General features: G+C 46.6%; 1 protein-coding gene across 8 annotated transcripts in view; it reads left to right on the top strand.

The window, feature by feature from the left end:
• The window catches only part of fancm (FA complementation group M), a 97290-nt gene that overhangs the window by 60779 nt on the left and 24011 nt on the right, over positions 1-12500 (top strand). For all 8 annotated transcript variants that reach the window (XM_079833408.1, XM_079833405.1, XM_079833402.1 and 5 more), the window contains exons 14-15: positions 5607-6753; positions 11692-11765. In XM_079833408.1, coding sequence (XP_079689534.1) covers positions 5607-6753; positions 11692-11765 — 1221 coding nt within the window. The remainder of the gene's footprint in view (positions 1-5606; positions 6754-11691; positions 11766-12500) is intronic.

The following is a 12500-nucleotide window of genomic DNA, read 5'->3' as shown; positions in this document are numbered from 1 at the left end:
ATCAAAAAGTTGATTTATTTCACTAATTCCATTCAAAAAGTGAAACTTGTATATTCTATTCATTCATTACACACAGACTGATATATTTCAAATGTTTATTTCTTTTAATTTTGATGATTATAACTGACAACTAAGGAAAATCCCAAATTCAGTATCTCAGAAAATTTGAATATTGCTTAAGACCAATACAAAGAAAGGATTTATTAGAAATCTTGGCCAACTGAAAAGTATGAGCATGTCCAGCACTCAATGCTCAGCTGGGGCTGGTTTAGCCTGAGTTACTGCAGCGATGCGGATGAGGAGATCAGACTGAGGCGTGAGGAGATCAGACTGAGGCATGAGGAGATCAGTCTGAGGCATGAGGAGATCAGACTGAGGCGTGAGGAGATCAGACTGAGGCATGAGGAGATCAGTCTGAGGCATGAGGAGATCAGACTGAGGCGTGAGGAGATCAGACTGAGGCATGAGGAGATCAGTCTGAGGCATGAGGAGATCAGACTGAGGCATGAGGAGATCAGACTGAGGCGTGAGGAGATCAGACTGAGGCATGAGGAGATCAGTCTGAGGCGTGAGGAGATCAGACTGAGGCATGAGGAGATCAGTCTGAGGCGTGAGGAGATCAGTCTGAGGCGTGAGGAGATCAGACTGAGGCGTGAGGAGATCAGACTGAGGCATGAGGAGATCAGACTGAGGCGTGAGGAGATCAGACTGAGGCGTGAGGAGATCAGACTGAGGCGTGAGGAGATCAGACTGAGGCATGAGGAGATCAGTCTGAGGCGTGAGGAGATCAGACTGAGGCATGAGGAGATCAGACTGAGGCGTGAGGAGATCAGACTGAGGCGTGAGGAGATCAGACTGAGGCGTGAGGAGATCAGACTGAGGCATGAGGAGATCAGACTGAGGCATGAGGAGATCAGACTGAGGCATGAGGAGATCAGACTGAGGCATGAGGAGATCAGACTGAGGCATGAGGAGATCAGACTGAGGCATGAGGAGATCAGTCTGAGGCATGAGGAGATCAGACTGAGGCATGAGGAGATCAGACTGAGGCGTGAGGAGATCAGACTGAGGCATGAGGAGATCAGACTGAGGCGTGAGGAGATCAGACTGAGGCGTGAGGAGATCAGACTGAGGCGTGAGGAGATCAGACTGAGGCATGAGGAGATCAGACTGAGGCATGAGGAGATCAGACTGAGGCATGAGGAGATCAGACTGAGGCATGAGGAGATCAGACTGAGGCATGAGGAGATCAGACTGAGGCATGAGGAGATCAGTCTGAGGCATGAGGAGATCAGACTGAGGCATGAGGAGATCAGACTGAGGCATGAGGAGATCAGACTGAGGCATGAGGAGATCAGACTGAGGCATGAGGAGATCAGACTGAGGCATGAGGAGATCAGACTGAGGCATGAGGAGATCAGACTGAGGCATGAGGAGATCAGACTGAGGCATGAGGAGATCAGTCTGAGGCGTGAGGAGATCAGACTGAGGCATGAGGAGATCAGACTGAGGCATGAGGAGATCAGACTGAGGCATGAGGAGATCAGACTGAGGCATGAGGAGATCAGACTGAGGCGTGAGGAGATCAGACTGAGGCGTGAGGAGATCAGACTGAGGCGTGAGGAGATCAGTCTGAGGCATGAGGAGATCAGACTGAGGCATGAGGAGATCAGACTGAGGCATGAGGAGATCAGACTGAGGCATGAGGAGATCAGACTGAGGCATGAGGAGATCAGTCTGAGGCATGAGGAGATCAGACTGAGGCATGAGGAGATCAGTCTGAGGCATGAGGAGATCAGACTGAGGCATGAGGAGATCAGACTGAGGCATGAGGAGATCAGACTGAGGCATGAGGAGATCAGACTGAGGCGTGAGGAGATCAGTCTGAGGCGTGAGGAGATCAGACTGAGGCGTGAGGAGATCAGACTGAGGCGTGAGGAGATCAGACTGAGGCGTGAGGAGATCAGACTGAGGCGTGAGGAGATCAGACTGAGGCATGAGGAGATCAGACTGAGGCATGAGGAGATCAGACTGAGGCATGAGGAGATCAGACTGAGGCATGAGGAGATCAGTCTGAGGCATGAGGAGATCAGACTGAGGCATGAGGAGATCAGACTGAGGCATGAGGAGATCAGACTGAGGCGTGAGGAGATCAGACTGAGGCATGAGGAGATCAGACTGAGGCATGAGGAGATCAGTCTGAGGCATGAGGAGATCAGACTGAGGCATGAGGAGATCAGACTGAGGCGTGAGGAGATCAGACTGAGGCGTGAGGAGATCAGACTGAAGCATGAGGAGATCAGACTGAGGCATGAGGAGATCAGACTGAGGCATGAGGAGATCAGACTGAGGCATGAGGAGATCAGACTGAGGCATGAGGAGATCAGACTGAGGCATGAGGAGATCAGACTGAGGCATGAGGAGATCAGACTGAGGCATGAGGAGATCAGACTGAGGCATGAGGAGATCAGACTGAGGCATGAGGAGATCAGACTGAGGCATGAGGAGATCAGACTGAGGCATGAGGAGATCAGACTGAGGCATGAGGAGATCAGTCTGAGGCGTGAGGAGATCAGACTGAGGCATGAGGAGATCAGACTGAGGCATGAGGAGATCAGTCTGAGGCATGAGGAGATCAGACTGAGGCATGAGGAGATCAGACTGAGGCATGAGGAGATCAGACTGAGGCATGAGGAGATCAGACTGAGGCATGAGGAGATCAGTCTGAGGCGTGAGGAGATCAGACTGAGGCATGAGGAGATCAGACTGAGGCATGAGGAGATCAGACTGAGGCATGAGGAGATCAGACTGAGGCATGAGGAGATCAGACTGAGGCATGAGGAGATCAGACTGAGGCATGAGGAGATCAGATTGAGGCATGAGGAGATCAGACTGAGGCATGAGGAGATCAGACTGAGGCGTTAGGAGATCAGACTGAGGCATGAGGAGATCAGACTGAGGCATGAGGAGATCAGACTGAGGCATGAGGAGATCAGACTGAGGCATGAGGAGATCAGATTGAGGCATGAGGAGATCAGACTGAGGCATGAGGAGATCAGTCTGAGGCATGAGGAGATCAGACTGAGGCATGAGGAGATCAGACTGAGGCATGAGGAGATCAGACTGAGGCATGAGGAGATCAGACTGAGGCGTGAGGAGATCAGTCTGAGGCGTGAGGAGATCAGACTGAGGCGTGAGGAGATCAGACTGAGGCGTGAGGAGATCAGACTGAGGCGTGAGGAGATCAGACTGAGGCGTGAGGAGATCAGACTGAGGCATGAGGAGATCAGACTGAGGCATGAGGAGATCAGACTGAGGCATGAGGAGATCAGACTGAGGCATGAGGAGATCAGTCTGAGGCATGAGGAGATCAGACTGAGGCATGAGGAGATCAGACTGAGGCATGAGGAGATCAGACTGAGGCGTGAGGAGATCAGACTGAGGCATGAGGAGATCAGACTGAGGCATGAGGAGATCAGTCTGAGGCATGAGGAGATCAGACTGAGGCATGAGGAGATCAGACTGAGGCGTGAGGAGATCAGACTGAGGCGTGAGGAGATCAGACTGAAGCATGAGGAGATCAGACTGAGGCATGAGGAGATCAGACTGAGGCATGAGGAGATCAGACTGAGGCATGAGGAGATCAGACTGAGGCATGAGGAGATCAGACTGAGGCATGAGGAGATCAGACTGAGGCATGAGGAGATCAGACTGAGGCATGAGGAGATCAGACTGAGGCATGAGGAGATCAGACTGAGGCATGAGGAGATCAGACTGAGGCATGAGGAGATCAGACTGAGGCATGAGGAGATCAGACTGAGGCATGAGGAGATCAGTCTGAGGCGTGAGGAGATCAGACTGAGGCATGAGGAGATCAGACTGAGGCATGAGGAGATCAGACTGAGGCGTGAGGAGATCAGACTGAGGCATGAGGAGATCAGACTGAGGCATGAGGAGATCAGTCTGAGGCATGAGGAGATCAGACTGAGGCATGAGGAGATCAGTCTGAGGCGTGAGGAGATCAGACTGAGGCATGAGGAGATCAGACTGAGGCATGAGGAGATCAGACTGAGGCATGAGGAGATCAGACTGAGGCATGAGGAGATCAGACTGAGGCATGAGGAGATCAGACTGAGGCATGAGGAGATCAGATTGAGGCATGAGGAGATCAGACTGAGGCATGAGGAGATCAGACTGAGGCGTTAGGAGATCAGACTGAGGCATGAGGAGATCAGACTGAGGCATGAGGAGATCAGACTGAGGCATGAGGAGATCAGACTGAGGCATGAGGAGATCAGATTGAGGCTCTGCTCAGGTGTTATGAGCCCAGGTGGCTCTGATAGTGGCCTTCATCTCTTCTGCATATCACATCTTCCTCTTCACAATACCTCACAGATGTTCTATGGGGTTAAGGCGAGTTTGCTGGCCAATCAGGAACAGGGATATCATGGTCCTTAAACCAGGCACTGGTTGCTTTGGCACTGTGTGCAGGTCCCAGTCTTGTTGGAAAATGAATCTCCATAAAGTTGGTCAGCAGCAGGAAGTGCTCTAAAACTTCCTGGTATACGGCTGCGTTGACCTCTGACCTCAGGAAACACAGTGGACCAACACCAGCGGATGACATGGCACCCCAAACCATCACTGACTGTGGAAACTTTACACTGGAGCTCAAGCATGTGGATTGTGTGTCTCTCCTCTCTTCCTCCAGACTCTGGGACCCTGATTGACTTTCATCAGAGAACATAACTTTGGCCACTCAGCAGCTCCAGTCCTGTCTGTCTTTAGCCCAGGCGAGACGCTTCTGACGCTGTCTGTTGGTCAAGAGTGCGACAGCTGAAACCCATGTCTTGCATACGTCTGTGTGTAGTGGTTCTTGAAGCACTGACTCCAGCTCCAGTCCACTCTTTGTGAATCTCCCCCACATTTTGGAATGGGTTTTGCTTCATAATCCTCTCCAGGGTGCGGTTATCCCTATTGCTTCTACACTTTTTTCTAGCACATCTTTTCCTTCCCTTCGCCTCTCTATTAATGTGCTTGGACACAGAGCTCTGTGAACAGCCAGCTTCTTTTGCAATGACCTTTTGTGTCTTGCCCTCCTTGTGCAAGGGGTCAAAGGTCGTCTTTTGGACAGCTGTCAGGTCAGCTTCTTCCCCATGATTGTGTCGCCTACAGAACTAGACTGAGAGACCATTAAAGGCCTTTGCAGGTGTTGTGAGTTCATCAGCTGATTAGAGTGTGGCACCAGGTGTCTTCAATATTCAACCTTTTCACAATATTCTAATTTTCTGAGACACTGAATTTGGGATTTGCCTTAGTTGTCAGTTATTATCATCAAAATTAAAAGAAATAAACATTTAAAATATATCAGGAATATAATATACAAGTTTCACTTTTTGAATGGAATAAGTGAAATAAATCAACTTTTTGATGATATTCTAATTATTTGACCAGCACCTGTATATATGTGTATATTGAAAGAGAGATAGATTTATATAGGTTTACTAATCTATTATTTGTGAAACATGAAGTATTGTTGTTATTCTATATGCTTGTTATTGATGTTTATTTGTCAGTGTTTATATTTCTAATGTCATGTGTGTCCTCAGGGCGACTGTGGCTTTGAGTCTGAGCTGCATCTGCAGAAACAACCAAATGCTGACGATATCCCTCGCAAGGAGAGCTCGAAGTCCCACAGGAGCACTGGTTCTGAGAACCGGCCCGCCTCACACGCCGGGTTTGATCCGGACCCGTTCACCGATGAGCCTGTGCATCCCGAGGCGGATCCATCGCCTCAGAGAGAGTGTCTGGAGTGTTTGCTGGACGACCCCTGTGAGAGCTCAGAGCTACAGCACATGTTCTATCAGCCCGAGCAGAACCCCGGACCCAAACGCTGCCACCACATCCGGACAACCAGCGCATTTCAGACGGTCCTCGCCAGTGTCCGAGAACTGCTGTCCAGAGCACCGCCCTTCAGCCTCCCAGAGGTCAGTGTTCCCCCAGAACCGATGACCTTCAGCCTCCCAGAGGTCAGTGTTCCCCCAGAACCGATGACCTTCAGCCTCCCAGAGGTCAGTGTTCCTCCAGAACCGATGACCTTCAGCCTCCCAGAGGTCAGTGTTCCTCCAGAACCGATGACCTTCATTCTCCCAGAGGTCAGTGTTCCCCCAGAACCGATGACCTTCAGCCTCCCAGAGGTCAGTGTTCCCCCAGAACCGATGACCTTCAGCCTCCCAGAGGTCAGTGTTCCCCCAGAACCGGGTCCAGATGCCTTCCAGGTGACCTTCAGCCTGGAGGAAGAGGAGGAGGAGGAGGAAGAGGGCGCTCTTTCCCCAGGCTGGGACGAGCTTTTCGACAGCGAAGACTTCCCCAAAGCGGAGGAGCCTCCAGAGGACCTGAATGAGAGCATTGACCTCTTCGGAGACGACAAGGCCTTCCTCCAGCTGAGCGTCCCTGATGTCCAGACGCCGGACAAGAGCACAGGACCTGATGGGAAGCAGCTCGCCACGGGATCTGACCAGCCGTTCAACTGCTCGCAGGACTTCTTCTCCGTCAACTTTGACCTGGGGTTTGAGTCTGAGGAGGAGGAGTGTGCGGTCACTTCATCGCCTCGTGCAGGAGACGGGAGATCTGAGCGGCCACTGCTGGCCTCAGGTCAGTGCAGACCCAGCGCCTCCACGCCCAACCATCAGGGTCAGACACGCCCACCAGCGCACAGATCCTTCCAGAAGACCCAGCAGCGGCCCACCTGTGCAGGTCAGCTGATGAGTAGGGCTGCGACAACACATCGGTAAAATCGAGCATTTAAAGGGATAGTTCACCCAAAAATTAACATTAGCCCGTGATTTCCTCTCCCTCAAGTCATCCGAGGTGTGTGTGACATTCTTCTCTCAGACGAATAAAATCTGAGTTATATTACAAAAGTTCAGGCTAATCCAAGCATTAGAACTGGATTCATAGTTGCTCTGTTCATAAAAAGTGCATCTGTGCGTCATATAACTGCTCCAGCGGCTCTGGGCTGTTAATAAAGGCCTTCTGAAGCAAATCGACGCGTTTGAGGAAGAAAAATATCCATATTTAAAAATTTATCAAGTCAACTTTCGGCCTCCGCCTTCTGTGTAAAAGTGTTGAATGTTGAAAGTGAAACTCCAGATGTGTGTGTGACGTCATGATGAGCGGACCTGGTGGCGTTATGGTGCGTTCACACCGGACGCGATTCGCGCGAGTGATTTACATGTTAAGTCAATGCAGAGACGCGGAATGGCATTCTGCGGCGCGATTGAGGCGGCGCGAAGGACCCGAATTGAGCGTTTTGAACGCGCGATTCGCGCAAGTTGAAAATTCTGAACTTTGGCGGATATTTCGCGCCGCGTTAACCAATCAGGAGCTTGCTCTAGTAGTGACAACAATGAGGAGAAAATCTGTATATTAATATCTGGTTCAGACAATATGATTATCACAGTGATAACATTAAATGACATGAAACACAACCCAGTCTCTTTTTGTTAAATGCAAGTTTATGTTTGATCAATAATACAAAAGTATAAGTAAAAGGTATAAGAAGCTACACATGAAATAAAGCAAACAATTCAGTCAAACATTCAAAGTCAGTGCTAGTCGGCTAACGTTACAACTGCAACGTACAGTTATAGCCTAAAAATATAAAGTTATGAAACTTCTCTTTGCCCTCAGCCTCAGAACAAATTATAGATCCATGAGAGCAAAGATCGGCCGTTACAAGACGAATTATATCTGGAGCCGCCACAGAGACATCAGAGCCAGCGGCAGAAGAACTGGCTGAGGAAAGGCTGATCTCACCGGGTTAATGAGCGCCGCTGATCCACTGGAGCTCACACACACACACACACACACACACACACCAGATCACATGTTCAAATAGGCACTCTTTATATAAATAAACCACACATTTGAGCTTTAAACAACTACATTATCGACTGAAAAAGTCTTAAAGCTACGTTTTGTCACACATTAACAGTAGATTTTACCAAAAAACAGACGTGTAAACACAGCCCATGTCAGACATTTCTCAACGAGACGAGCCGCTGGCAGAAGCTCCGCCCATGAGGAGAATCACGTCTGTTGTGCAGTGAATGTCACGCGCGATTGAAGCGAGTAAACTCAACATGTACATGCGTCCACCTTCGCCCGAATTGCGTCCGGTGTAAACGCCACATTAGTCTTTCCATCCGCAGGGGAACTTTCAACACTTTCTCCAGAAATTGAACAGGGAAGGCGGAGGCCGAAAGTTTACTTGATAAAGTTTTAAATATGGATATTTTTCTTCCACAAACGCTTGGATTCGCTTCAGAAGGCCTTTATTAACACCCCAGAGCCGCTGGAGCAGTTATATGACGCACAGATGCACTTTTTATGGACTTCAAAAACAGAGCAACTATGAATCCAATTCTAATGCTGGGATTAGCCTGGACTTCTGTAATATAACTCAGATTATATTCGTCTGAGAGAAGAATGTCACACACACCTCAGATGACTTGAGGGAGAGGAAATATTGGGCTAATGTTCATTTTTGGGTGAACTATCGCTTTAAAGAGTTGGCAACGAATGTCGCGTGACTTATGCCCCTCAATAAGACGCGGAGATGTTTGAGTATAAGAAAAGCACGGTTGAGCACAAAGCAGAGTGGAAGCAAACCAAGCCGTATCAGTCGAAAAGCGCCATTAATAAATCGAAAAAGTGTGTTAAAGGGTTAGTTCACCCAAAAAATGTAAATTGTGTCATTAATGACTGAGCCTCATGTGGTTGGACACCCGTCAGACCTCCGTTCATCTTCAGACACAAATGAAGATATTTTAGTGTAAATCTGATGCTCTGAAAGGCCTCCATTGGCTCAACTTTACACTCTCAAGACCCTTAAAAGACACTAAAGACTAAAGTTACAAAGTCCATCTCACTACAGCGGCTCTACAATAACTTTATGAAGACGAGAATAGTTTCTGTGCGCAAAAAAAAACTTTTAAGCGTTATGAATCAGTGAGTCGATTCAGCGGTTTGGAGCGTTATGAATCAGTGAGTCAATTCAGCAGTTTGGAGCGTTATGAATCAGTGAGTCGATTCAGCAGTTTGGAGCGTTATGAATCAGTGAGTCGATTCAGCGGTTTGGAGCATTATGAATCAGTGAGTCAATTCAGCAGTTTGGAGCATTATGAATCAGTGAGTCGATTCAGCAGTTTGGAGCATTATGAATCAGTGAGTCGATTCAGCATTTTGGAGCGTTATGAATCAGTGAGTCGATTCAGCAGTTTGGAGCGTTATGAATCAGTGAGTCGATTCAGCGGTTTGGAGCGTTATGAATCAGTGAGTTGATTCAGCGGTTTGGAGCGTAATGAATCAGTGAGTCGATTCAGCTGTTTGAATCGCCAAATTTCAGCAGTTTGGCGGTTTGACACGCGATCCGAATCATGATTCGACTCACTGATTCATAACACTCCGAACCGCTGAATCGACTCACTGATTCATAACGCTCCAAACTGCTGAATCGACTCACTGATTCATAACGCTCCAATTTACATTTTTGGGTGAACTAACCCTTTAATTGCAGCAAAAGCGACGCGACACAGGAGCTCCACAGTGGAGATTCAGCTCCTAAAACCAAAACATCTCTGAGTCCTCGATGAGGATGAGGAAGTTCAACAGCAGACGTTAAGCCACTACAGAATCCCACTTTTGTTCTGAAGTGAGGAGCGTTTTTATTTTAGTACGTTTTTATTAGGGCTGTGCGATATTGAAGAAAAATGCGATATGCGATACGATATTGCTTTAAGTGCGTAAAATCTATTTCTTTTCCCAACTGATATTGTTCACTTAAAGCATAAGCGACTGTGTTTACATGAATACTCATCAAGACGGCCATTTTGACACAACTGTGTGTGTATTTGACACTTCGAGTGTGTAACAAGACACGAAAAAAAGAACGGCGCATGTTTCGGTGTGTGTGTGTCAGACAGCGCGAGACTGCAAGGAGTTGTTTTTCACAAGCTATTGTGTTTAATAACTCTTTTTAACATCAAGCAAGTCACATGAGTATCAGTCGTGTGCTCAGTCTATTCTCTGCTATATTCGTCAACCTAAAACCTACACTTTTCACAATGTTGAAGTGGCCTATTAAAATCATTCAGATATTGCGTGCCCTTGCGATATGTACATTTGCGATATTTCGAACATTTCGATATATTGTGCGGCCCTAGTTTTTATTCACTTGCCTTTTTTGGCCCATTCATTTTTCAATCTGTTGCTATGTTCATTTCGTTGTCAATATTATAAATCAACAACATTTTTCACAGACAAAAACGAGACGGAAATCAAAACCAGCTTTGAATGACAAAAACTACGACTAATATCTACTGTCATTCGGTCTTAAAGTGACAGCAGTCCATTAACCTGCTAACATCTGTGCTCTTAATATTAATCAAACAACAAAAGACTGAGAAAATCACCTCTTTAGTTTTAATAAGGATTCATTATATTTATTATACAATAAATATGGATTAAATAATTCATCTATAAGGAATGTTGTTATAAAGAATGCATATCATTCATTGTGTTCTTCTTTAGGAGGAGGAGTTTTATTTAATTGTTACATAATATTTGTTTATATGTCACAGCAGTTAAATCTGTGTCTGTATGTTTAAACTTTAATATCATTCATATTAATAGGTTAATACAGTAGATGTTTTCTCCAAGAGTATATAATGAGAAATTCTTAAAGCATTACAATTTAACTAAACCCATTACATTTTGTGTAGTGTAGAGAACAAGTTCTAACATCCTGTTAAGTTTTCTGATTAGTATTTTTCTTTATAAAAAAAAAAAGAAAAGATTTATAGATTTATTGTAGCAACTTGTGCACTTTCTGAAGATTTTTTGCACTGTGAATTTGCACCTTCAGTTCTGTTTTTGAATAAAGGATTGGAAATTAATGCTTTTTACAAATCCGATTAATCGAAGAAGAAGAAAATAATCGACAGATTAATCGATTATTAAAATAATCGTTAGTTGCAAACCTAGTGATGAGTTCTGCTCATCAAATAAGGATTGCCCTTATTTTGTGCTCCAGGGTCAAATATTGGATTCAATATTCAATTTTCCCACATTAGCAGAGGTTTGAGCTCAGATTGAGCTGATATTTATCTGACAAATTCTAAAGTCAACCTTATTTATATAGTGCTTTTAACAATGCAGCATCCCATACACTTTATAAAACTAAAAACTCAAAGCCATTGGCTTATTTATATGAAAAATATCAAAACTCCCAGCCCAGTGTCATGGGAAAGCTGTCTCACCGTATGAAAGTCATTTATAAATAGCTTGGAACCACATTATTAAAAAATCTCTCATCAAGCCCAACGCCTAAAACATTCACTCTGCGCTCGAGGAGGAACTTTTACAATGAACGCACACACACACACACACACACACACACACACACACACACACACACACACACACACACACACACACCTTTCCCTGAGCGTTTATAATGTTCCTCTGATGAGCTATTCATGCAAATGTGTGTTTTTAGTGTGAACTATAAGCTGAAGAACCTGTTCTGTCTGTCTGTGTGTGTGTGTGTGTGTGTGTGTGTGTGTGTGTGTGTGTGTGTGTGTGTGTGTGTGTGTGTGTGTGTGTGTGTGTGTGTGTGTGTGTGTGTTGCAGGCGTGTTGAGCAGCGACAGCGAGGGCGAGGCTCCTCTCCGGACTCATAAAGCCAATCCTGTGTCTTCTCCAGAGGTCAGATTTGTCATGTGACTCTAGCTCTGTTTCCGTCCGCACAGACGCTCAGATTAAACATCTGCTGCCATTATAGGCGGATTATTTTTGCAACTGATAATATGTTGTGCACATAAACTATGGTGGAAACACATTTACTGAATTAATCCCTCAAACCTCATGTGACTTTGGCTCAGCGGAGGCTGTGATTGGATGACTGGACTAACCAGCGGACCAATGGCGTCGCCATTGTGTGTGTGTGTGAGTGTGTGTGAGTGTGTGTGAGTGTGTGTGAGTGTGTGTGAGTGTGTGTGAGTGTGTGTGTGTGTGTGTGTGTGTGTGTGTGTGTGTGTGTGTGTGTGAGTGTGTGTGAGTGTGTGTGAGTGTGTGTGAGTGTGTGTGAGTGTGTGTGAGTGTGTGTGAGTGTGTGTGAGAGTGAGTGTGTGAGAGAGTGTGTGAGAGAGTGTGTGAGAGAGTGTGTGAGAGAGTGTGTGAGAGAGTGTGTGTGAGAGTGTGTGTGAGAGTGTGTGTGAGAGTGTGTGTGAGAGTGTGTGTGAGAGTGTGTGTGAGAGTGTGTGAGAGAGTGTGTGAGAGAGTGTGTGAGAGAGTGTGTGAGAGAGTGTGTGAGAGAGTGTGTGAGAGAGTGTGTGAGAGAGTGTGTGAGAGAGTGTGTGAGAGAGTGTGTGAGAGAGTGTGTGAGAGAGTGTGTGAGAGAGTGTGTGAGAGAGTGTGTGAGAGAGTGTGTGAGAGAGTGTG

Source organism: Gobio gobio (assembly GCF_949357685.1).
Source record: "Gobio gobio genome assembly, chromosome: 13".
In the NCBI taxonomy this organism is placed as follows: domain Eukaryota; kingdom Metazoa; phylum Chordata; class Actinopteri; order Cypriniformes; family Gobionidae; genus Gobio; species Gobio gobio.
This window is presented reverse-complemented; position numbering and strand designations above follow the sequence as displayed.